The sequence below is a fragment of the Sapajus apella genome, unplaced genomic scaffold, assembly GCF_009761245.1.
Source record: "Sapajus apella isolate SASKATOON/1434 unplaced genomic scaffold, GSC_monkey_1.0 scaffold72, whole genome shotgun sequence".
In the NCBI taxonomy this organism is placed as follows: domain Eukaryota; kingdom Metazoa; phylum Chordata; class Mammalia; order Primates; family Cebidae; genus Sapajus; species Sapajus apella.
In genome coordinates, this window is record NW_022437012.1 from 7,507,991 (window position 1) to 7,535,170 (window position 27,180).

The following is a 27,180-nucleotide window of genomic DNA, read 5'->3' on the forward strand; positions in this document are numbered from 1 at the left end:
ACTCACATGAATGAGCTTTTTCATCAGTATCACCTAAAATCCATTCTGAGTTTTAAAAAAGCATTAGATTTAGGTAGTAGCCTAAGTTCTTACATGATCGATACCTAGAAAAGTATACAAAAATATGAGAAATGCAAAAGTCAAATAAGTTTGTTTCTAGAAAATGAGGAGTGGATAAAAACCCTAAAAACATCTCCCCTTTTAGATGCAATTTTGACAGTGTAATTCTTCAATGTCACACACTTAATCTTGTTCTTACTATACAAATGACAAAACAGTTGACCTCTTGTGTCCAATGAGTGCTCAAGTGATACTAAAGATCTGCAGTTTTTGGCAAAGCCTAACAATTCCTATCTTATTCTCAACTTCATTTATTCTGAAACATACACTGCTTTCATTACTCTCTACATATTCATTTTTCCATTTTCTTTTCATAAATGAATAACAATACAAAGAATTCAGTCCATCACTATGACTGTGAAAAATTAGTGACACTCTCAAAATTAAAATGTCTAGGAGTGAGACCCCCAAGCAATAGCTCAAAAGGTTTGTCATTTGATATGCGAAAGTTTTAATCTGGCTGTAAGACAAATAGATCAGAAGTGTTACTACATTACGTACAAAAGAAGTGAACTGTTTGCAAGTCAAAAGTATAAAAGTATGTTCATTAGGCCGGGCACGGTGGCTCAAGCCTGTAATCCCAGCACTTTGGGAGGCCGAGGCGGGCGGATCACGAGGTCAAGAGATCGAGACCATCCTGGTCAACATGGTGAAACCCCGTCTCCACTAAAAATACAAAAAATTAGCTGGGCATGGTGGCGCGTGCCTGTAATCCAAGCTACTCAGGAGGCTGAGGCAGAAGAATTGCCTGAACCCAGGAGGCGGAGGTTGCGGTGAGCTGAGATCGCGCCATTGCACTCCAGCCTGGGTAACATGAGTGAAACTCCGTCTCAAAAAAAAAAAAGTATGTTCATTAAGGAACAGACATACAATTTATCCTAACAAACAAGAGCACTAATAGCAATCCAAATATCAGAATATGTTTTAAAAGCTACTGAAAGACAGTTAATGGTCAGCTTAAGCAAGATTAACAAAAACAGGATAAAAGAAAAACACTCTGAAGACATGATATACAACAATATGGTTATAGGACATTAGAAAACAGCTGAGGTCAACATCTCTGAAGCTGAGATACTATCCTTCCATCCTTATTTTGAAACATGGGCACTCAGTGGGGACATCAACAGATACAGGCCCTGCAAACAGCAGTCATATCCACAAACCAAAGGACAGTCTTCATAGGTATATGATGAGGAATGAACCCGTTGATAATTAGTTACACCCACACACTGTTAACTGCAATATCGCCCCCAAAAACTGGGGTACTGTTTCAGTATCAGCTCGTTTCTTTTTTGCTTTAAAAAGAGATATTTAGTAGACATGGCAAATAGGAGCTAAACAGAAAGCTGAAATGAATGGTCAGAGGTAAGAAAATGAGGCCACACTTAGAACTTGGCAAACCATGTTTTTAAATGATTAAATCATATGGGATGTCAGAACTGATTACTTCTTTTACTTAAATTATTAGGGAAGGAGAGCTTTTTAAATAAGCTCATTTGTGGCTTAAAATACTTACAGGAAGGGATGATAAACTGTGGTTCCGTATTTCCAGCATATCCTAGTTTTGTATACCTGCAAAACAAAATAATTTTATAAAGATTTCACTAATCGTTTAGCAATTATAAATTTCTTTCTCAGAATTTCTGTTGTAGGTAAACAATACACCAAGTTCTTAGTTTCACTTCATTTAACCCCTACTTTCACAATTGTATCAAAATTATAAGTGCCCAGAGCTTTTGAACAGAAATTCCACTTCAATAAATTGATCCTTTAGGAATATATGTGAAATAATATGCAACCAAGGTCATTAGCTACAATCTTGCTTCTAACAGCGAAAGACTGGAAATAACCTAAAAATCAAACAAACTGGATACTAGTGAAATATGCTAAGTTTATACTATGGAATATTATGCAGCTACAAAAAAGAGACTGAGAAAGCTCTTACTATAGTGAATGAAACAATTTCCAAAATTATTACTAATTGAACAAAGATACAGAACAATGCATCAAGTATGGTATAGTCGCATAAACGGGGAGGTGTAAAAACAAAATATTTTGTATTTTGTATAGGCACAAAATATCCCTAGAAGACTACACTAGAAATCAGTAATTTTGGTTGTCTACAAAAAAAGGGAATTGGGAAGTAATGAACAGAAATAAGAGAGAGATTCTTCATTGTACATCATTTCATATGATTCAAATTAATTACTATTCAAAAACAAATATTTAATGCTTTGTCACAGTAGATTTGGCCTCTATTCTTATAATAACAACATAAAGATTAGCAATTATAAAAGCTGAACTCTGACAAGCAGTATGGAGGGGCTACTTAGGAGATAGGTGGACACTTTTTGGCTATGTGGGAAAAGCTATTAACTACAAGCAGGCTTTAAAGAGAAGGTAACATTTTATATTATTCCATATTCAAACTCACTGGTAAATAGCAGACGGTAACTGCTATGACATTCTTAAACTCTAATATCTGCAGAATCTTTTTTTCTAAGATTAAATGGGAAAAAAAAAAGTCTACTGGTGGCCGGGTGTGGTGATTCACACCTGTAATCCTAGCACTTTGGGAGGCCAAGGGAAGTCGATCACTTGAGGTCAGGAGTCACCAGCCTGACCAACATGGTGAAACCCCATCTCTACTAAAAATACAAAATTAGCCAGGCGTGGTGATGGGCACCTGTAATTCCAGCTACTTGGGAGGCTGAGGCAGGAGAATCACTTGCACTTAAGAGGCAGAGGTTGCAGTGAACCGAGATCACACCACCGCACCCAGCCAGGGCAACAGAGTGAGACCCTGTCTCCAAAAAAAAAAAAAAAAAAAAACTTCTTTGGGGAATGTTTTAGCATCCAAATCAAGTTCAAGAACTGAGTTTGCCAAGGACGAGGAGGGAGGATCACATCAGGTCAGGAGTTCGAGACCGGCCTGGCCAAAATGGTGAAACCCCAACTCTACTAAAAATACAAAAATTGGCTGGGTGTGGTGGCAGATGCCTGTAATCCCAGCTACTCCAGAGGGTGAGGCAGGAAAATTGCTTGAATCTGGGAGACAGAGATTTCAGTGAGCCAAGATCATGCCACTATACTCCAGCCTGGGTGATAATGCAAAACTTCATCTCAAAACAACAACAAACAAAAAAAACAGACTAACCTTTTCAAAAATTCCCCACTGTCCACATTTTAAAAATATATATTCCTTGAAAGGTAAACAAAAAAGTCCCTTTGTTATTTGGCCTCTGTCAATCTGTCCCAGCTGCCCTGACACCACATTAAACTCCCTAACCATAAAAACAGCTGACAATTTCTCAACACTCCAACCCATTTCCTGCCACCAAGCCACTATTAACGCTGCTCCTGCTACATTAGATGCTCTCCTTCCCATCCGATATAGTTTAACATTTCACCAGCAGACAAATGAAACTGACTAGTATACCATACCAAAATAAAAACTTGTTTAATACAAGGCACTCTAAAACTGCTGAACCAAAACACTCTACCTAAAAGCCTACTACTATCTGACCAATATTCAGTGAAAGAATTGTTGATAGAACTAACTATTCTTGGTCTGATTCCACATATTAATATCTCTACTTTTTTTCTTATTTGTCACCATTGCAATTCAAGTTGCTATACCCAACAATACCCTAAAACAGGACAAACAGTATTTTCAATTCTACAACTCCTACAAAGAACAACAGAATAATATACCTAAAAAAACCAATACTCAAATTGTTTTTTTTCTAGGCTTTCACACCACCACAACAACAATCAACACAGAAGACTTCTATGACCAAATGTGTGGAGGGTTTCTCCCAACAACAAAAAAAGCAACCAATTCTGCAGTGGACACCAGTTGGGTGTTTTCTAATTCAATTCCAACACTATCTACCTGGAGACAGCATCAGATCCCACAGGTTGAGGGCTCAGTCCCAAGGACTGCCCCACTTCTTCAGACACCAGTCACAAGCCCAGGCCTCTGGAACTTCTGACTCATGAGCTTGAAGATGGGTTTCCCATATGCCCTCTTTAGGTTCAATTAATTTGCTAGAGTGGTTCACAAAACTCAGAGAAACATTAACTGGTTTATTCTAAATAATATTACAAAGCATACAGATAATGACGCACACTGAGTGAGGTGTGTGGGAAGAGGCGTGGACATTTCATGCCCTCTCGATTGTACCACCCTCCCAGAACCTCCATGTGCTCAACTATCTGAAAGCTCTCCAAACCCTGTCCTTTGAAGTTTCTATAGAGGCTTCAGTGCACAGACATTGACTGACTAAACAACAGGGCACTGGTGATCAACTTAACCTTCAGCCCCTGTGGTGGGGCTAGAAGTCCCAACCCACTTATCATTCCTTCATCTTTCAAGTGACCAGCCCCATATTAAAGTTACCTAGGGGCAGCCAGCCAACAGTCATCCCATTAGCACTCTAACAGACATCACTTGGGAGTTTCTAAGAATTTTAGGAGTTGTATGTCTGAAAACAGGGTTGAAGACCAAATATGTATTTTCCAGTTTCAAACAACCTAACTCAAAAATCTTCTTTTTTTTTTTTTTTAGTTATGATGCTCTACTGCCTACAAAATTAAGTATGAACTTGCTTCCATGTAAAATTATTCACTGTAAAATTGTTCCTAAAGGCCCATCCACATGAACAATCATAACATTCTTTGATTCTTTCAGCTGAATATTAAAGTTCTCCATAATCATTTCCAATTTTTTTATAAGCATCTGCTATCACTTTTTACATAAACCCAGCTCTAAGCATACTACACCTATTATTTTTTCCCCAGTATGCCTTGTCCATTCCCCCCTCACATATTATCCATGCTCACGGTGCACCCTCTCAAAAGAAAAGCTTTTATCACAACTTAAAACTCCTGCAGGAAGTCTTTCCTGATCATTTTAACTATCATGAATCCTTTCTTTCAATTATTCTTCATTTCAACCACAAGCCTATATATCATTTTTATGTATGTAAATGTCATCTCCTAAATATCACTGTAATATCTGAAGTACAAACCACATTACAGTAGAAATTCCCTTAAGAAACATTCATTTAACCAGCTTACCAAACTGATCAAGACCCCATTCCTGGCCAAAATCAAGTTTCCTAGGCTGAGCATATTCATCAATGAATCACTTTCATAATAAACACTGAAAGGATCAAATGAACCTAATACAAAACAACCGATACATAATAAAAACAAATACGCTCTTCCCAAAATACAAAAATGCATATAGTATCCAACAACTGTATGGATATACCATAATTTATTTAATCACTTCTAATGTATTTTAAATGCCACGCCAAAATAATCTACTATATTTTGTGAGCAGTAACTAATGTTCTACTACGTTAGATTTAAATTTTAAATATCTCAAAAGAACAAAATCATGTAAAGTCTATCTATGTAAGTTATGCTGACTGCTAAATTACAGCAGTTGATAGTAATCAAAGACAACAATATTTTCACTAATTCTTAAGAAATATGAGGGAAACTATCACAGATAACTTTAGAGGTTGCTTAGGCTCTAAAAACTAATTTGATTCCTGGCTCAAAAAAAAAAAAAAAAAAAAAAAAAAAAAATGGTGTAAAAAGAAAAAATTAAAAAAAAAAAAAAAAAAACCTAAACATTAAAAAAGGTTTGAAGGCTCAACCTTCAAAAAACCACATTTTCTCTACCAGAAAGCAAAGTACTGAATGACAAAAAATAGCACTCTTTAAAACCACTAGCTGTATGCTATCAGCAAACTTTAATAATTAAGATTGGAAAATTAAAAAAAAAAAAAATCACAAGTCAAAGTTCAGAGAATAAGCATACAGTAAATACATTGCAAGAACTTTAAAAATCAGAATAGAACTGTAGAAATCTCAGACCAAAAAAAAACTTTTTAATGCTCATACAAAAATATTTTAATGCTCATATATGAGTTGAGAAACATTTAAGCAAGGACAGGAGGAGTCCTGGGGGAAAAAAGAGTAGTTCTCAACAAAGCTGGGTCTAGAAAAACATGAAGGAAATGATGAATTGAGTCAAAAGGATACACTGGGACACAGTATATTCGCAACCATTTTCAAATCAGCACACATAAAGTACAGTAATATTAAAAGAGCACATTCAAGTAAACTGGAGGGGATTTGGATACAGCCATATTAGTTTTGCTTACAAACTTCATTTAAATTTATAAGAAAAAAATGGAAAGCATATTAAATATTAAATTTAAAATTTCAAAATAAAAGCTTTTCAAATGTAAACCAGCCTCCATTAACCCACCAATTCTATTGAGTTTTACAATTGAAATAACTACATATTTTCCTTAAGATATTTTTATGAGCTCTCAAAATTCTCAACAGTCACCATAAAGGAGAAATTTTGTGCAAGCAGACGGCAGAAGAATTTCTCTCACTTTTTCCTCTCACTTAAAAAACTGCTATCTAACAATTAATTGGCATTTGACATATGAACTTTTTAAATTGTAATTTAAGGATGTAATCACTATCTTTAAATTCAAGGCTCTCGTTTTTCACTGACACAAAGTTCAAATTGTTTTGTAATAATAGAAAGGATTTCAAATGATTTTCATATTAAGCATTTCTCTACGAATATACACATTTGTTGCTCTCTAAAGAATAATGGTTCTTGAGGATACTGACCAAGTATCAGAGAAACCCACATTTTTTGTTGTTGTTGTTTTGTTTTTTGCTTTTTTGAGGAAGAAGTTTCACTCTTGTTCCCCAGCCTGGAATGCAATGGCATGATCTCGGCTCACCTCAACCTCCACCACCTGGGTTCAAGCGGTTCTCCTGCCTCAGCATCTTAAATAGCTGGGATTACAGGCATGCATGCACCACCACACTCAGCTAATTTTGTATTTTTAGTAGAGACAGGGTTTCTCTGTGTTGGTCTGGCTGGTCTCAAACTCCCAACCTCAGGTGATCTGCCTGCCTCACCCTCCCAACGTGCTGGGTTTACAGGCACAAGCTACCAGACCCAGCCAGCATCCCACTTTTAAACTTAGTTTTCCAAAATAAATTTTTGCTTTGAATTTATAAATCCTATTGGTGTAATTTATTGTTCCACGACCCTTGCAATTTTCTGTAAAATTTTCCTGAATATTCAAAAAGGCCATTTATGAACTGGGCATGATGGCTTGCACCTGTAGTCCCAATGCTTTGGGAGGCCAAGGCAGGAAGTTCACTTGAGGTCAAGAGGTGAACACCAGCCTGGGCAACAAATTGAGATTCCCCACAACTCTACAAAAAATGAATCAGCTGAACATAGCAGCTCACACCTGTAGTCCTAGCTATTTGGGAGGCTGCCTGAGCCATGGAGTAGCTATGACTGACCCCCTGCACTCCAGTCTGGGCAACAGAGCAAGACTCTGTCTTTTAAAAAATTATTATAAAATTACAATTAAAAAAATAAATGAAAAAGTCATTCATAACAGCAACTTCACCCCTGTTCTAAGTTACTTTTAGCAAAAACTGTTTTTTGGACAGCTAGTAAACAATCTGATCTCATTCCCTCCTAATGAGCTTTAAAAATAGGTTTAAATGGCTTCAATTTGTCTTAAATTTGCCATTTGGAAAACAGCAGTCAGTAGAGAATTCAGAGTTGGGACAAACTTTCACATCTGAAAGCTATTTACCCAAATTGATCCACAGATTCACATAATTCTCATCAAAATCTTAATAACATTTTCGCAGAAGTACAAAAGTCCATCCTAAACTTCATATGGATCTGAAAGGACCCTGAATAGCCAAAATAATCCTGAAAAAAAGAACAAAGTTGGAGATCTCACACTTCCTCATTTTAAAAGTTACTACAAAGCTACAGTGACCAAAACATTATGGTACCAGTATAAGGACTAACAGAATAAGAAGCCCAGAAATAAACTCTCACATACATAATTAAACGATTTTTAACAAGGATGCCAAAACTACTAAGATGAAGAAAGGGCAGTCTTTTGAACAAACGGTGCTGGAAAACTGGATATCCACGTGCAAAAGAATAAAGTTGTACCTTTACTTTATACCATACACAAAAGTTAACTCAAAGTGGATCACAGACCTAAACAAAAGAGTTAAAACCATAAAACATAGGGTGAAAGCTTCATGATACTAAATTTGGGTATGATCTCTTGGCTATGACACCAAAAGCACAAGTAACAAAAGAAAAAACTTCATCAAAATTAAAAACTTTTGTGTATCAAAGGATACTATCAACACAGTGCAAAGGCAATCCACAGAATGAGAGAAAATATCTGTAAATCACTATCTCTAAGAGATTAATATCCAGAAAAAAGAACAACACAACAATCAAAAACAAAGCCCAACAGGCCAGGTGCAGTGGCTCACGCCTGTAATCTCAGCACTTTGGGAGGCTAAGGAGGGTAGATCACCTGAGGTTTGGAGTTCAAGACCAGCCTGACCAACATGGAGAAGCCCCATCTCTACTAACTAACAAAATTAGCCAGGCATGGTGGCGGCATGCCTGTAATCCCAGTTACACGGGAGGCTGAGGCAGGATAATTGCTTAAACTCAGGAAGCGGAGGTTGCGGTGAACCAAGATTATGCCATTGCACTCCAGACTGGGCAACAAAAATGAAACTCCGTCTCAACAAAAAAAAAAGCCCAACAGAAAAATGAGCAAAGAACTTGTATAGAAGTTTCTCCAAAGAAAAATACAAATGGCCAATAAACACATGAAAAGATGCTCAACCTCACTAATAATTAAGAAAATGCAAATCAAAATCAGAATGAAATACCATATCACACCCATTAAGATGGCTATCACAGAAAAAAATTATAATAATAATAAATGTTGCTGATGTAAAGAAACTGAAACCCTTATGCAATGCTGGTGAGAGTTTAAAATGGTGCAGTGCTGTGGAAAACTATACAATAGTTCCTCCAAAAATTGAATACAGTAATTACATGAGCCAACAATTCTACTTCTGAGTATATACCCAAAAGAACTGAAAGCAGGGACTTGAACAGGTATTTGTACATGCATGTTCACAGCACCAATACCTGCAATAGCCAAAAGGTGGAAGCAACCCAAGCATCCATCAACATGTGAATGGATAAACAAAATATGATATATACTTCCAATGGAATATTATTCAGCCTTGAAAAAGAAACACACTATGATACATGCTACAATATGAACCTTGAAAACGTTATGCTAAGTAGAATAAACGAATTATAAAACAACAACTATTGTACAATTTCACTTACAGGAGGTAAGTGTAATTTGATCTAGGAAAGTCAAATCCATAAAGACAGGAAGTAGAATGGAATTTGCCTGAAAATTCACATGTGGGCAGAAAATGGGGAGTTATTGTTTAATGGACAGAGTTTCAGTTTGGGAAGATAAAAAAGTTCTAGATAATGCAGGATGGTAACGGTTACACAATAATGTGAATGTACTTTATGCCACTAAACTGCACACTTAGAAATGGCTAACTAGTAAACTTTATGTGTATTTTGCCATAATTTTTTTTTTTTTTTTTTTTTTTTTTTGAGACAGAGTCTTGCTCTGTTGCCCAGGCTGGAGTGCAGTGACATGATCTCGGGTCACTGCAACCTCTGCGTTCCGGGTTCAATCAATTCTCCTGCCTCAGCCTCCCAAGTAGCTGGGACTACAAGCACCTGCCACCATGCCAGGCTGATTTTTGTATTTTTAGTAAAGACAGGGTGTCACCACGTAGGCCAAGCTGGTCTTTAACTCCTGACCTCGTGATCCAACCACCTCGGCAGTTACCAGAAAGAAATTAATACTGGATACCTACTAAACATGTTAAAGCAGAATAAATCTATATCAAATATAGATTTTAAAAGAAAATGTGATATAGTTTATAACCTGGGAGTACAGGAATCTTTCTAACTATAACTTAAAATCCATACACTAAAAAAGGTTATTTAAACTATGTAAAAATTAAAAATTTATTTACAAAAACATAACCAAAGTACTCAAAAGAAAAATGAGTAACAGAGAAAAATAACCTACACTAAGAGACAAGAGATAACTTCTGTAACATATAAAGGGTACCTAAATGTTGACGACAAGGGAGGGAAGGAGGAGGAAGGGAAGAAACAGAAGAAGGAAAGGCAAAAGATACTAACCATTCTTAGAAAAATAGAAATGGCTATTAAATGAAAAGACATTCAACTCCATGGGATTTTTAAAATGCAAATTAAAAGTGCACTGAGGTGCTTTCAAACATTACTAGTTAGAGGGAGGGTTGTATAACAACAACAACAAAAAAAAAACATTACTAGTTAGAATGCAAAATGATATAGCCACTTAGGAAAACAATTTAACATTCACTTACCATCTGACCCAGCAATTCTACCTCAAGGTAGAATCTACCCAAGAACAATCAAAACAGTTATCCATACAAATGTGTACACATATGTTCACAACAGAATAGTTTATAAAGACCCAAAACTGGAAGCAAAACAAATGTTTAACAAGAGAATGAATAAACAAGAGTGCTATATTCATACAGATCAAAATTACTTCACAGAGGAAGAACCAGGAGAACGTAACCCATTCTCCCAGAAGAACGTAACCCATTCTCCCAGAAGAAGTCACTTAACAGAAGGCAATTCTAAGATGATCCAAATGTTGGAATTATCAGATAATGACTTGGAATCAACAATGAGTATTAACACAGACCTGTAATTGATTAATATAGGAAATATCACCAGAGAAACTAAAATAAAGACAGAGCAGTAGAAATTATCCATTCTGAAAATGGGGGAAAAAACAGAGAAAGAGAAAAGAACAGAGCTTCAGAGACTTATCAAGGACAATACCAAAAAGGTGACAAACTAAAGTCCCAAAAGGAGAAGAAAGTATAGTAAAAATCTTTTTTAAAAGAAATAGTGACAAGCCAGATGGGGTGGCTTATGCCTATAATCCCAGCATTTTGGTAGGCTGAAGCAGGCAGATCACTTGAGGCCAGGAGTTCACGACCAGCCTGGCCAACATGACGAAACCCCATCTCTACTAAAAATATGAAAATTAGCCAGGCATGGTGGTGCATACCTGTAATCCCAGCTACTCAGGAAGCTGAGGCACAAGAATCGCTTGGACCTGTGAGACAGAGGTTGCAGTGGGCCATGATCGCGCCACTGCACTCCAGCCTGGGTTGACAGAGCGAGACTCAGTCTCAAAAACAAACAAACAAAAAGAAATAGTGGCTAAAAATTTTTGCCATTTAGTGAAAGACAGAAATTTAGAGATTGAAGAGGCTCAAGGTCACCCAAGAAGAATAAACCTAAAGGAAACCACACTTAGGCACAAAGTGGAACTATTGAAAATCAAAGATAAAGAAAATATTACACTCGTATATGGGGATCTAAAATAGAACTTGAGGTATAAGAGTAGAATGCTGGTTGTCAGGTATTGGGAGATGAAGGAATTGGGAGATGTTGATCAATGTGTGCAAACTTCATTATAAGATGAGTATGTACTAGAGATCTAGGTTATAGCATAGTAACTACAGTTAATAATTAATATACACTATTTTACATTTTAAATTTGCCTAAAGAAGATCTTAAATGTTATCACGCAAAAGAGGTAACTATGTCATGTAACAAATACATTAATTAGCTTGATTGTAAGACTCATGACACAAGGTTTACTTATATCAAAACACAACATTGTGGCCAGGAGCAGTGGCTCATACCGGCAATCCCAGCACTTTGGGAGGCCGAGGCAGACAAATCACCCAAGGTCAGAGTCAGGCCAGTCTGACCAACATAGCAAAACCCCATCTCTACTAAAAATACAAAAATTAGCCAGGCGTGTTGGTGGGTGCCTGTAATTTCAGCTACTAAAGAATCGCTTGAACCCGGGAGACAGAGGTTACAGTGAGCCAAGATCATGCCACTGCACTTCAGCGTGGGTGACAGAGCAAGACTGTCTCCAAAAAATTTTTGAAAAAACTAAACCAAAAATGTTTCTTTGTGACCTAGAGAAGCAAATTAAATATACAGAAAAGCTCTTACTATGGCAGCAATGAAAAAAATCTACAATGCTGATTTTGGCTGGGAAAGGGAGGTAGTAAGGGACTTGGAAAATGACTTGCTTAGAGAAAGGAATTTAGAGAAAAGAATTCAAAAGCACTTTTGAAGCTATCAAAGCCTTGGTGACTAGAAGAATAGTAGTAAAAATATAAGAAGGCTAGGTGAGAGGGGAGGCCAGACTGGCAGAAATCAATAGCAAAAGAAAGATGAGTTTTATACTAAAAAAGGTGAGTCTGGCCCAACAGTAATTGCCTCTGAGGAAAGGGGGAGTGGATCTGGAGATAGTCATCAATAATGCTCTTTTGTGCCTTAAAACAAGAAAGATAATGTAAGTATGATAAAATGTTTACAGGTAATAATTCTAATAAATAGAGGTATCCGTTATATTATTGATGTTACTTATCAAAAAGAAATCCATTAATAGAATCTTTTTCAGTAGTAAAATAACTTATGCCTGTATTGTAAAAGCATTAATATCCCTTGCCTTACATATTATTTTTAAGTTTACAAATTTCAAATGCTTGTACATTAAAAGCATGTACAATCATACTCTCTTGTTAGGGGCTAATATGGAGGTGTCTTTGAGGGCAATGTTCCATTACAATTACGAAAATTCTAGGGCTCCTAAATGATGCTAAATCTACTCTGCCTGTGCTCTACATATGGAACAAGTTTTAACTTTCAATATTTCAACAAATGAAATGATGTAACAAAATGAATATAAGACCCCAAAACTTAAGGATAGAAGAGACTTTAATGGCCTAGCACAACTCTTTCCAAAACCTTCATACTGACAACCACTAAAGCTCAAATAATTCTATCCTAGTATGAATGACTTGCTTATACCCTAACTATATTATAAAAATAAAGCACATCTTATAGAATTTATGTAAGACATGATTACCAAATAAATCCAAATGAAAACAGAGGTTTACAAATTGATCCCAATGCCCCTTGTATCTCAATTTTCAGCTTACCCAGTTTTCTTCATACAATATCAAAGCTCAAAAGGTAATTTGATGCTAGAAAACTTTTTTCTTTTTTTTTGGAGACAGACTTTTGCTCTTCCTGCCAATGCCGGAGTACAATGGTGTGATCTCAGCCCACTGCAACCTCCACCTCCGGGTTCAAGCAATTCTCCTGCCTCAGCCTCCAGAGTAGCTGGGATTACAGGCAGGCACCACAACACCCAGCTAATTTTGTATTTTTTAACAGAGATGAGGTTTCTCCATGTTGGTCAAGCTGGTCTCGAACTCCCAACCCCAGGTGATCTGCCCGCCTAGACCTCCCAAAATGCTGGGATTACAGGCATCATCCACCACACCCGGCCAGAAACTTTCAAAACAAGAACACAGTGGCTAATGCACAGGGAAATTTGTCAAGTAGAGTAAGACAATATTAGCTATAAAGATAAACAGCAATGGTTTAAAAAACTTTTCCAATTCCCTCCAACGTTTTTCTCACTACACGCAAGTCAATGTTTAACCTGACACAAAAATACTGATGGACTCTTGAGTGGAAGAACCTGGACTCTCCTACTCTGTGTATCAACAGAAACATTTTCCTAAACCTTAAAATCTTAACTCCTTTTCATTAGTGAGTAGAAAAGAACATGAAGCTTGATATAAAAAAGACATGAGTGAATGCTTGTTCCACCATTTACTACCCTGTGATTCTGTGATCATAGACTACTCCTAACGCATAGGGAATAAAACTAAATTCATGAGGTTGTCATAAGGATTAAGGACATAACAGTGAACAGAACTCACTTAAGTATTCAGTAAACATTTCCTTCCCAAGATGATTTTCCTTTATCCATAAGCCTTCCTTTATCCCTCTACCCATTCCTTTAATTTTGCTTTCAAAGATCCTAAACAATGTTTTCCCAATCCCTTTGCTGCAGGTCCAACTATCACCACTGAAAACAATTATAGCAGTCAGTACATGCTCCATGAAAGAAATCAGTCACAAAAGGCCACAAATTGTATGATTCCATTTATATAAAATGACCAAATTAGGCAAATTCATAAAGACAGAAAGTAGGCCGGGTGCGGTGGCTCACACCTCTAATCCCAGCACGTTGGGAGGTCAGGAGTTTCAGATCAGCCGAGCCAAAATGGTGAAACTCTGTCTCTACTAAAAATAGAAAAACTAGCTGGGTGTGGTGGCGCGCGCCTGTAGTCCCAGCTGCTCAGCAGGCTGAGGTGGGAGAATCGCTTGAAGCTGGGAGGCAGAAGTTGCGGTGAGCCAATATTGCACCACTGCACTCCAGCCTGGACGATAGAGCAAGACTCCATCTCAAAAAACAGACAAAGTAAATTAGTGTTTGCCAATAGTTGAGGATAGAGGTAATGGAGAATGACTGCTACTGGGTATGGGGTTTTTTGGGGCCATGAAAATATTCTAAAATTGACTAGATGCCAATAAACGGTATCTAGGTATTAAAATTTACTGGAAATGGTTGCACAACCTTGTGACAATGCTAAAAACTACTCAATTACACACTTTAAAAGAGTAAGCTTTATGGTATATGAATTATAACTTAATCAAGCTGTTTAAAATAGAATAAAATAAAACACTAGACCCAGACTAATACTGGATATATTTAGCTTTTATCATTTTTCTGCTTAATGATTTACATAATCTACTACTAACAAATAAAATTCAACATTTAAAATCTTTCTGAAATAAGGCAAGATGAGTAAATAAACTACTTGCTATCCCACAGCTCCCAGTAGAAATATCTGAATTCCAGGTAGGGCGATTTCCTAACTGACCCATCCCCCAAATACTTTGAAACTCCTTCACGACTTCCCTTCATCAGTAAAATATTTACGGGGCATTATTAAATACCATGCAGGGGGCTATCACTTGAATAGATAATGAACAAAAAAGAAAAAATCCCCGCCATTATGGAGCTTTATCCTATTTATACTTTTCCAAGAATCTGATCAAGTTCAGCTTCTTCATAAATCATCCTCCAAATACTAGGGCCCTTATTAATCTCCCGCAACAATACTAATAAACTATCCATAATTATTTCACACATTAGTTTCATCACTGGCACTAAACTGTAAACCTCAACTATAAAATCATGCCTTAAGTTTTCTTGCATTTACCATAGTGTTCAGCATACAACTGAGATTGAAATAAGTACTTGATTACTTTCTTAAGTTCTATTTTTTGACTTTATGTGTTTTGTGCAGTCATTAATGAGCACACAATGCACAGTGAGTAAATAATTACAGTAAGTAATGCATCAGTAGAGCTTATTCATTTTCAAATTGCAGCTTCAGAAATATGTATGCCTTCGTTTTAAAGATACATGTAATTAGGCATCATTTCCTTAACTGAGCTGTTCTGAATTTATCAGCAATTATTAGTCCTCGCAATACTCAAAGCAGCAATACATAAATTCATATTTCACTTTAATGTGTTACAGGTTAATCAAATCAGTGGACTGGTCACTAAGACCTCCCTATATGTTTTATATTTGTACTAAAAATTAGTATCTCTCGGTTTAAGTATGCATAAGATGAACACTCTACTGCACTAACAATTCGACCACTCTCCTTGGATACATCTTAATTAGAAAACAGTAGAGCAGCCGGGCGCGGTGGCTCAAGCCTGTAATCCCAGCACTTTGGGAGGCCGAGGCGGGTGGATCACGAGGTCAAGAGATCGAGACCGTCCTGGTCAACATGGTGAAACCCCGTCTCTACTAAAAATACAAAAAATTAGCTGGGCATGGTGGCGCGTGCCTGTAATCCCAGCTACTCAGGAGGCTGAGGCAGGAGGATTGCCTGAACCCAGGAGGCGGAGGTTGCGGTGAGCCGAGATCGTGCCATTGCACTCCAGCCTGGGTAACAAGAGCGAAACTCCGTCCCCCCCAAAAAAAAAAAAAAAAAAAAAAGAAAACAGTAGAGCAGTGAGCTCTGGAATGAGACTACCCTAGGGCTAAAATTCTAGATCTACTACTTAACTATATCCTTACTTTCCTCATCGTTGAAATGGGAGTTATGTAATAGTAACCACTTCAAAAGGCTTCTGAAAAGGTAACTAATATCAAAAACAAAACTTGTAAAGGGCCTTGAAATGGCTGATTGGTACACATCCCATTTAATACATCTTTAATAACTAAAATCCAGATATAAATCTCTGATACGATAAAGAATTTTTTTAAAAAAGAACATTAGTTTTATGAAAGTCATCTGTCCTGGCAACTATAGAGTACAACTTAAAAAAAAAAAAAAAAAAAAATTTCTAGACTTGTTTTAAAACATTACATTGGGGAACATAAAACTAGTTTCTCCTTTATGCCATACAGCATGCCTCTGCATAACAAAACACTGAAGAATTCTGATGCAGGCCTCAACCAAAAATACTTTGACTATAAATAAAATACATTATGTTATTCCAATTAATTAATTTCAACTACTGTAACTTGTAAATGTGAACTCACAAGAAAATTTAAGAGAATTCAATAATACTATCAATAATTAGTAACACTCCCAAAAGATATTTCTCAACTCTGAGCCTCTGTTTCATTTGTAAATGAAGATTGGATTAAATTATCTCTCAAAATCTCTTTTCAGCTCCATAATTCTGTGTGAGTCATTAGGCACTTCCCTTAATTCACTGAAGCAAGTTTCACAAATACACATTAAATGCTATATTTGTACCCTTGAGTAACTGAATTTTTATTTATTTATTTTTTTTTTTTTTTGAGACAGAGTTTCACTCTTGTTACCCAGGCTGGAGTGCAATGGCGCCATCTCGGCTCACCGCAACCTCCGTCTCTTGGGTTCAGGCAATTCTCCTGCCTCAGCCTCCTGAGTAGCTGGGATTACAGGCACGCGCCACCATGCCCAGCTAATTTTTTGTATTTTAGTAGAGACGGGGTTTCACCATGTTGACCAGGATGGTCTCGATCTCTTGACCTCGTGATCCACCCGCCTCGGCCTCCCAAAGTGCTGGGATTACAGGCGTGAGCCACCGCGCCCAGCGAGTAACTGAATTTTTAAAATGCTTATAGCAGAAGAAAAGCACACTAGATTTAATTAAAATAATCTCTATAACTAAGTAAATACTTGAGTCCTATCATAGACCAATACTAAAAACATGGTTTACATGTTTACAATAGATTAAGCCAACCCTAAACTGCAAGGTCTTTTGCACCCTAATTCTCTTTCTAGGACTTTTAACCTCCTCCTCCTCATTATATACTCTCCTTTACACTAAATACTGAAAAATATAGACACCCTTCCCAAGAGTATTGCATTTTCACAAATGGCAAGATGTCTTAATGCAAGGACAAAATGTTTAAAAATAAAATGTTTACGTAGTGTCCTTGGATGGGGAAAAAAGATGGAATGTTGAGTATCCGAACAGATGAGTATTTCTCTCAGGTATGTTTAGGACTGGGGAGAAGAGCAGAAGGAAGGCTAAAAGAACACATCTGGCCACGGCGGGCGGATCACTTGGGCTCAGTTGAGATCAGCCTGTGGCCAACATGGTAAAACCCCGTCTCTACTAAAAATACAAAAATTAGCCGGGCCTCGTGGCGGGTACCTATAATTCCAGTTACTCAGGAGGCTGAGGCAGGAGAACAACTTGAACCCAGGAGAGAAAGGTTTCACTGAGCCAAGATCACGCCATTGCACTCTAGCCTGGACGACAGAGCAAGACTGTCTCAACAAAAAACAAAACAAAACAAAACAAACATCTGGCTATACAAAGTCAAGCTATTCATTTCCTGGTTGCAAGGAGTATGTAAGAGTGACGTGAATTTAAATCACAGTTTGAAAAGAATTTTGAAAATTCTGAAACAAAATTATTAAAATTCTGCAAAATCGGCCTTTAGAAAAACTACACATTTTTTTATGCTCTAGTATTAATCAATTATGTAAGTTATGTTGTTTTCTGATACAAAGGCCCATACAAAGTTATAAAACCAGAACATAAAGTAGTATTAGTCACCATACTATTTTCAAGAACTAAATTTAAAACAATCCAATAACATCACCTTATCTCACTTTTATCTAGTAATTCATAAATGTGTTTGGTAAGCTACAGCACACATTTTTGAAGTGCTATTATTACTTAATTGCTTCTTTATACTCCTGCCTATTACTGATTAGGTTGTATCATTAAAAAGGCTACAAGTTCTAATAGAATTACAAGGGAGCATTCAAATGCTTTTTTATTATAGTGGAATTTTGTTTCAGAAAACACATGTTGCTACATTTTAACCATTCCAAACTTCTGCTCCTAGTCCAATCCTTTAGCTGTTTCCACAAGCTGTGGGAGGAGGAGCAGGCTGGACAAGGGAAATTTAGCTAGTGCTAAACTCTCCTCCTGATTAAGAATTTTGCCTCTATAAAAACTGAATGAGATAGGTGGAGATTGACTGTCAGCATAGTGATCAGTCACCACAAGCTGATCAGTTACTGCAATGCTCAAGAAACTAGATCACATTATCCACAATTTTTTAAAGAAGGAATAGTTATATTCAGTCTTTCCGTTTTCTCCGAATGCTCTCATATTATTAGCTCAAGTAACAAATTATAATGATTCCCAAATACCCACCTTCATTCCCAAAGATCCTGTATTTTTAATTTCCTCTAGAATGTTTCCAATTATAAATAATCATTCCAAATTCAACAACAAATTCCAGTTTTACTCAGTTTCTTAAAGCTAACTCCCTAATTGTCCCAATCACTCAGGCTCACAATCTTGAAATATTCATTGATGTCTATTTACAATCCACTGGAATCAACTACAAAGTCCTAGCTATACCTCCTTCAATCTCTCAAATCAGCAAAAACATTTTGACTGTGCAGAGAACTGTGTGTGGCAGGCAGGCCAAGGTGTGCAGGAGATAAGAAAATATGCATAACACACTGTATTCCTTTCCTTCAGAACTTAAACTCAGAAAAAGAGAAAGCCAACTGATTGTTACCCAGGCTGGAGTGCAATGGCGCGATCTCGGCTCACCGCAACCTCCGCCTCCTGGGTTCAGGCAATTCTCCTGCCTCAGCCTCCTGAGTAGCTGGGATTACAGGCACGTGCCACCATGCCCAGCTAATTTTTTGTAGCTTAGTAGAGACGTGGTGTCACCATGTTGACCAGGATGGTCTCGATCTCTTGACCTCGTGATCCACCCGCCTCGGCCTCCCAAAGTGATTATTATGATTAAAACATATTGTGCTGGGTACTATGCTGAACCATTCTCGTGCATTATCAAAAAACAAAACAAAACAAAAGGCTGCAGCACATGGTGGCTCACACCTGTAATCTCAACACTTTGAGAAGCCAAAGCAAGAGGATACTTGGGCCTAGAAGTCTGAGACCAGCCTGGGCAACACAGTGAGACCCCATCTCCAAAAAAAAAATTTTTTTAAGTTGCCACACATTGTGGCATGTGCCTGTAGTCCCAGCTACTCAGGAGACTGAGGCAGGAAGATAGCTTAAACCCAAAAGTTTGAGGATGCAGTGGGCCACGATCTTGCCACTGAACTCCAATTTGGGCAACAGAGACGCCGTCTCAAAAACAAACAAAAAAAACCTACTATAAGGTAAATACTATCATCTCCAAATTACAGATGGGAAGAAATAAGACCTACAGCAGTTCACGTGTATAAAAGTCATATAGCTATTAAGTGACAGAGCTTGAACTCAAAAACAGATGACTACAAAGCCCGTGCTATCCACAAATAAAATAACACAGAATATAACTTGCAGGAAAAAAAAGTAAAAAGAAAAAAAAAAAAAAATCTTGTCCTAACTTATCTCTTCTGCTCCATCTCCACTGGCAATACCAGGTTTCAGAATTTCTGCAAAGTTGGCCCTTAAGTGGGCTGCTGAAGAATCATCTAGGAAGCCTACCAAAATGAATATTCATAGTCCAACCCTTGAGATTCTGAGTCACGGGGTATGGGGTGTTTCTGATGCATAGTTTTTTTAAAACCATACTCCTAATTCTTGTTCATTCATTCATACAACAAAGATTTGAATTCCTACTATGCACCAAGCCATGTCAAAGGTTCATCTTTAACAGAAGGAAGATCTAGTGTAGAGGCTCTGCCACACTTACTGCTACAATATCTTGGGTAAGTAGCTTAGCCTCTCTTAAGTCTAAATTTTCTAGCCTATAAAACAAAGATAATACTTCTCAGTTTGTTGTGAAAAGTTAATGAGATAATACAAAGCATTAAGCACAGGGCCTGACATACAACTCTTGATAAATGCTAGCTATTATTATTTCCTGAGAAACTCAACCTAAATAGTAATTTTTTTCTAGAGATTAAATTTAAGCAAAGTAACAAGAAAATAGTCCAGGCATTCACACATCCAGGAGGGGGAAAACGTAAACCAAGTAAGAAAGATTACACAGAAGGGTTTCTCTAAGTGAATCAAATTCATAAGGCTGAGATTTTTTTTTGTAAGATGACTTTAAATAGGAATAGAGTTAACTTTACTAACAAAAATAAAGCAACACATACAGTTCTGAAAAGGCAGTCTCCTAGGAGAGTCCCTAAAGTGTTAAAAGAAAGAACACAGGACTTAAATACAGAAGAACTCAGGTCCAAATAGCAGATGGAACCACCTCCTAGCTAGATGGCATCAAAAAAAGTAATTTAAATTCTCTAATCCTGTTTTTTCACTTATAAAATTAGGTTAAAAAATAGCTGTCATAGAAAGCATGGCCAGTAGGTCCTCCACAAGTGACCTTTCCCTTCTGTGCCTAAAATTCTGAACTGTGTCTTATAATAAAACTGGAAAGTTCATTCACTGCAATACAGTATTTGTAATCCAAAGTCACTATTTCAACACAAAATTGGCAGGTAGGAAATGAGAGAGAGTTTTTCGCTAAGTCTGAGAAAGAATCTGACTTCTCACCAGGGGCATGTCTGTTGTACTTACTTCAAACAGCATGCAAACATGACTCATCAAGGAATAAGAATTTCTTTGAGTGCTTTTTGGTTAACAAGATATTGTGAACGTCTCTGCCTTTGGAGATGGCTAAAGAAATAGCCATCTGCAATTAGTAGGCCAGGCACAGTGGCTCACACCTGTAATTTCAGCACTTTGGGAGGCCAAGACAGGCAGATGAGCTGAAGTCAGGAGTTCAACACCAGCCTGGCCAACATGATGAAACTCCGACTCTACTAAAATTACAAGAATTAGCTGGGTGTGGTGGCAGGCGCCTGTAATCCAACTACTTGAGAGGCTAAGGCAGGAAAATCGCTTGAACCCAGGAGGCGGAGGATGCAGTGAGCCAAGATACCCTCATGGCATTCCAGCCTGGGAGACGAGAAACTCAGTCTCAAAAAAAAGAAAGAACGAAAGAAAAAGCATTATTATTAAACAATATGTACAGAATTCATGGAAGAAACATGAACTTTCCACATATATCTACCCAGATTTTCCTCACATCTCTCAAACAAGATCAGTCTTATCTGCACTAATTGCTACAATGTGGCCACAATACAAATATGCTCCTCTTTCACTGACTCCTACAAAATATTTATGCTTACATTTTAAGATTGCTAAGAAGTTGAAGTCAATTAGCAAAACTCCTTAATTCACTCCAGACATGAATACATCCAAGACTTTGACATAAGGCTGTATTAGCCTCTGCTATCGTAATAAATGGAAATAATTTACCAACATAGTATTTACCAGGGGAAAAAAAGGCATAAAGGAGAAAAAATTCACAGTGCAGCTCTGTAACGAAGCTACGATATGACAAAAGTATGTAAGGAGTCCCCCATTTGCCTTGAATGATAGAGAAGCTTCAGTAAAAACAGGCATTTAAAAAAAAAAAAATTAAAAAGAAATTCCCCTCCCCCACCCAAAAAAAAAAACCTTAGGATGATCATACAAGTGTTACAATTAAAAAAAAAAAGTCTGTGAATGCCGTTAAAAAAAAATGCTTTCCTCACCACTAATACCAGGTTTGAGTTCTGCTAGTTTTTAAGCAATCAATGGGAAGCTATGTGCTCAAACTGTATTTTACAATGCTTTCCAATACAGACCAAGAAAGTGTGTAGGTGAGGGTATCAATGTGAATGAAGGAAGTATTCCTTTTCAAATTCTTTTCAAAATAAGTATTCTCTTTTATGACCTGAATCTACGCGATTCATATGCTGAGTTTTGCTGGACAATCCCTAACAGTTTTGGGATTAAGTTTCAAGTCTCCTAACCCTTAACAGCCTTCTTGTCTAAGACAATCAAGTTTTACAGATGGCCATTTTTTTTATCAGCCACCTTTTCCCTAATTTATATAATGAATGAAATGAACAACCTAATTCAGGTTATAATTTTTTACTTAAACTAAGTGGGTAATTGTAATTTAGAGACCTAAGGGCTGAATACATTCTCTAAAGCATAAAGAAATAGAATTATAGGTGCACAATTTGCATTCGGGGACCACAGAATTTTGAAATGTAAAAATTCCCTATTAAGGCCATACTTAGAGATGCCTATCTCAGGGCCCCAACCTCAAGGACTTATCCATGTGTTAATAAAGTTGAAGGTGTAACTTTCCTGGAAGAACCATTGGCAACTCGAGAGCCCAAAAAGCCTTTTGAGGACCAAAATAACTGAAACTCTAAAGGGGGAATTTCAGGTAATGACAAATTGTAAAAGAGAGTGAGGTGGCAAATGGACTCCTAATCAAGTTCCAATAAAATCATGAACGCAGTTAACAACCTCTACTTGTTGGGGAAACCAGTGTAATAATGTCAAAATATACTACTGTAAAAATCAAAATTTTAAAACAGAAATATCCTAGATTAAATTGAACCCCTCTCCCTGGTCCTACTGGTCATTCAGCATGTTTTAAATTCAAGGTTGCCCTTTAGGAAAAGAGGTCACTTAAGGACAGTTAACCTCAAAGAGATATCTAGTATACTAATTCAAAACTATTTCAAAAGGGAAAAGGTGGAAAGAATAAAAGTAACATACTACTTGAGATGTTACCATGTTCTTTCTTAGGGCAGCAATTATTTACACTATTTTTATGACAATTCAGTAATTTCTAAAACATTAATTATGTAGCTGTATTGTCACTTCAACAAAACATATTTGAAAAGTCCTACTGACTCAGGCCAAATCTAATTTTAAAACTGAACCTAGACATAAAACTACTCACCAATTAAGCGAAGAAGGGGGAAAGAAAAAAAAAATTATTGGTTCACAGAAATGAGACTGGATTAAGAAGAAACTAAGGAAGTGTTCATCGAAAAAATACATAGATGTTTCAAGGCTAATCTAGGCTAGTGTTTTCCTGGGGAGAATATTAAGTTGGTTGTTTCACCTGACTGGGATTTTAGAAACTGCCACACTAGCTAGTTATGAGAATGAAGATTAAAGAAATTTTACATGGAATAAAGAGTGAAAGACATACAATCTTTTAAGGAACAATAATGAAAATTATTAATAATTATGATTAACAATAATTTTTTTTTAAAGCCTTGCAGTCCACCTCTCACTGCCTTCCCCCTCAAAAATAAAATTGGAAGTGTTTGGGAATTAGAGTAATGTAATCACAGAAAAAAGAAAACACTTTCCTATATGTCATCGTGAAGCAGTGATTCTACATTAAAATAAAAGAAGCCTACTCTCTATGTAGTTATACAAAGTGTGGTACAACTCTCTAAAATGTCTATTAATACAAAATGAATGACCACTTTAAAGCCATTCTATATTTTAGCAAACAACCCTACAGATCTAAGGGTAACTATTTGCAACTTAAACACATTCCTATATACCTCTATACCTTCCTTCCTCCTTCCTTCAAGATACCATCACGGAAGGAACGTATGCAACTTAAATTAGTTTATTTTCCAGGGTGCTTCCTTTCTCCCCTCTCCATGAAACACAAGTACATTTTTTTAAGTTACATAAATGGATACCAAGCACTGTTAATTCAGTCTCCTTAAAACCTGCTTAATTTTAAAAGTTCTAATAAGATGTGTTCAGGTTGGAAACGAAAAACTACCTTATAAGGGTATAAAAGACTGAAAGCAGGAAGCGGCTTTGACAAAACTAAGGAAGTTGCAGCGCGCTTGCTCACTGGGGGACTTTTTGAGGCTACAGAAGTAACACATGACATTTTTCTCTCTCGAATTAAAATGTGACTTGGTTCACCGGTTACAATGCAGAGGGAGATGGAAATGACCGGGAGTCGAAAAGAGAAGGTGGGTGGTCATATGAAAGCCCCGCTGTAGGTTCCCATTTTCAGAGTCCGATTCTTCCCTTTCCCCACCCACACCCTGGGCAGAGTGTTGTCACTGCGATCTTGCAAAACCTACCAGGAGCGCTTCTCTTTTCTAGCTCCTCTGCCAGGCCAGTCCCCGAGCACGGCCTCTGGGTCCCCAAACCCACGGGGAAAAGGTGCGCGGAGGGAAAGGCAAGCCGGATGGGTCGGGCCCGGGGACCACCCCCAAAGCGACCGTCCCCAGCACTCTTTGGGCGGCACAGCCCACCGCAGTGGGGGAAGGGCCGCGAGGGGTCGGGCGGAGGAAGCCGCTGAGGGTTGGAGGTTGAATCTCGGGCCCGCGCCCCCGCCCCAGTCCTAGGAGGGGGAAACTAGGGGACCGGCGAGGCCCTGGCTCCGAGCCCCACCCCTTGCTAGCCGCCGGGACTAGGACTGACAGCCGGCGGCGGCGCCTTGCCGCACCATTCATTTCCCGGTCTCCTCCCTCCCCCGCCATTTTCCTTCCTCCGCCTCAGTTTCCCCACCCCCGCCCGTCAGCCCCCTTACCCCGTGCCACAGTCCACTACACAGGCCGGCAGCCGTCCCGCCATCTTCCTCCTCGCCTGCTGCTGCTGCTGCCGCCGTCTGCTCCGTGCTGCTAGGGGCCAGAGATTGGCGGCGGGAGACAGGGGCTATCTGACCATCCACAGCCGGGCCGCCCTCACCGTCCGGGGGGTAGCCGGGAAGCCGAAGCAGTAGCAAGAAAGCAGCAGGCTCGGTCAGCGGCTATCACTTCCGCAACCCAGGCAGGCAGGCAGTCCCCGCCCTGCCCCGCCGCGGCCTCCTCCCCCTCTCTCTTCCCTCCTCCTCACTCCTGCCCCCACCCTACAACTTCTTCCCCTCACGCCGCCTTTCCCCGGGAAGCCAAGATGGCCGCCGGTGCCGACGCCCCGGCCAGGCCAGGCTGAGGCCCCGAGCGCTCCCCCTTCCGCTCCGAGCGGGAGGGGCCAGCGAGCATGCGCAATAAGGTGCGTTCGCCTGCCGGGGCTCCGATCCCGAAGTTAGTGAAATCCATTGCGAGTTTTCCAGGAGGATAGAGGCGGAGAAGTCTAGCCGAGCTCCTGGTTCTGCTTCTAAAGCTGGCAGGGGCTTTTCGGTTGCAGCCCTTGGGTTGGTTTCAGCTGCTTCTTTGCTAGGTTGGTGAAAGAGTCGAAGCGCCTCCTGCAGCCACGAATATCCTCCAGTTCCTGGGAGAAAGCGGCCTAATCGAAAACGTCCGCGGCATGCATCCATTCTAAAAAGTTGAGTGGCTGCTTTTCTGGGTGGAAAAGAGCGGTATCAGGGTGAGCAGTCGGGGAACGGATGAACAAAGACTTGTCACCGTGGCCCTTAGGCCTTTGTTGCGAGTTTTCTTCAGTTGTACTTGTACGTTGTTACAGGACTTTAGAATGTAGCCCTGCTCCCCAGCCCCCACCTCCCAGGGCTGACCTGGGTCCCTAAGGAAGGCAAACCTCCCAGGAATATATTCTACATGGTATACGCTATCCAAATAGGCCTTTATTCAAGGTTTTTAGATTATGACAAAGATTTCCCTCAGGAGTAGTAAGAGTCTGCTAAGCAGTATAATAGAAAAAATTAAGGGCACTCCCTCCCATCCCCCCCAAAAAAGTTTTAAGTTAAAAACGGAGGCCGGCCACAGTGGGTCATGCATGTAATTTCAATGCTCTAGAAGGCCAAGGTGGAAGAATAGGAGAGCTTGAGGCTAGGAGTTCGAGACCAGCCTGGGCAACATAGGGAGGACCCCCCCCCCCCCCCCCCCCCCCCCCTCCAAAAAAAAAATAAAAAGGAAACTGGAAAGCCTTAAAGAAACCTTTCAAACTTTAGTGTGTATCAGAATCACCTCAAAGGTTTGTTAAAACAGATTGATGGGCCACACCCCCAGAATTCTCTGCTGAGAATTTGCATTTCTACTAAGTTCCTAGTTCCACTTTAGGAACCTAGAAGGTTAATATCATTCCTCTCCACCAGGGTTTTCTTATGATAAACCATTCTGAGTTTGCTAATGTGAAGCCAAAATAAAAATATTTCTTAAAAGCAAGGATGTCTTATTCAGTCCATATAATAATATAGTGTGGTATTAAGCTGGCCTGGGGGATGGAATTGGGTGTTTCATTTATTCATTTGACAGCGAAGTACTGCTTACCTACTCTATTATGGCAGGGACTGTGCTGACTGAATATTCCCTGGGATGGAAAATAGTTAAGGTCTTTTGTAGAGTTTACAGATTAGCAGGAAACAGACAAATTGTGTTAAGAGCAATAGAAAGAAGAGAACTGAGGACTCTGAGAAATGAAGGCGAGGAATGGGAGAATGGAAGGGAGGTGGAAGGCAGGGAAGGAGTCTGACCAGCTGATATGTAAAACCTGAGATGGGGGTAAGAGTCTCCCAGGAGAGGAAACAGCAAGTGTCAAGGACCTGAGGTAGGAACAAGCTTGGCTTCTTCCAAAAACTTAAAGAAGATCCATATGGTCAAAATGAAAGAGTCAGGGAAGATGCAATAGGAGATGAAGCCTGAGAGGTAAGGAAGAGTCAAACAGTACAAGAATTTGTAGACTGCTCTAAGCATTTTAAAGTTTGATCTTAAAAGCAGCTTGATAAAGTAGATTTATGGTAATTAGTTCAAAAAAAAAATAAAGCAACTTGAAAGGATTTAGGCAAGAAAATGTTGTGGCCGCTTTTTAGAAAATGGCTCCAGCAGAGTCCAGATTGAATCATGCATTGTGTGATATAATGTGTTCCA

The 27,180-nt window shown here is 38.6% G+C and overlaps 1 protein-coding gene and 1 long non-coding RNA gene across 2 annotated transcripts in view; one reads left to right on the top strand and one right to left on the bottom strand.

Annotated features, from left to right (window-relative positions):
- Nucleotides 1-25,712, bottom strand: part of ACTR3 (actin related protein 3) — a 74,891-nt gene extending 49,179 nt beyond the window's left edge. Inside the window, exons 1-2 of the mRNA XM_032250669.1 lie at nucleotides 24,948-25,712; nucleotides 1,637-1,692 (exon numbers count right to left, since the gene is read on the bottom strand). Coding sequence (XP_032106560.1) covers nucleotides 1,637-1,692; nucleotides 24,948-24,991 — 100 coding nt within the window. The 5' untranslated portion in view covers nucleotides 24,992-25,712. The remainder of the gene's footprint in view (nucleotides 1-1,636; nucleotides 1,693-24,947) is intronic.
- LOC116531761 lies at nucleotides 84-15,814 on the top strand. Its single transcript, XR_004260564.1, has 3 exons — nucleotides 84-170; nucleotides 1,066-1,071; nucleotides 15,783-15,814. It is a non-coding gene; the product is annotated as an uncharacterized LOC116531761 (long non-coding RNA).
- Nucleotides 25,713-27,180: the final 1,468 nt, after the last annotated feature.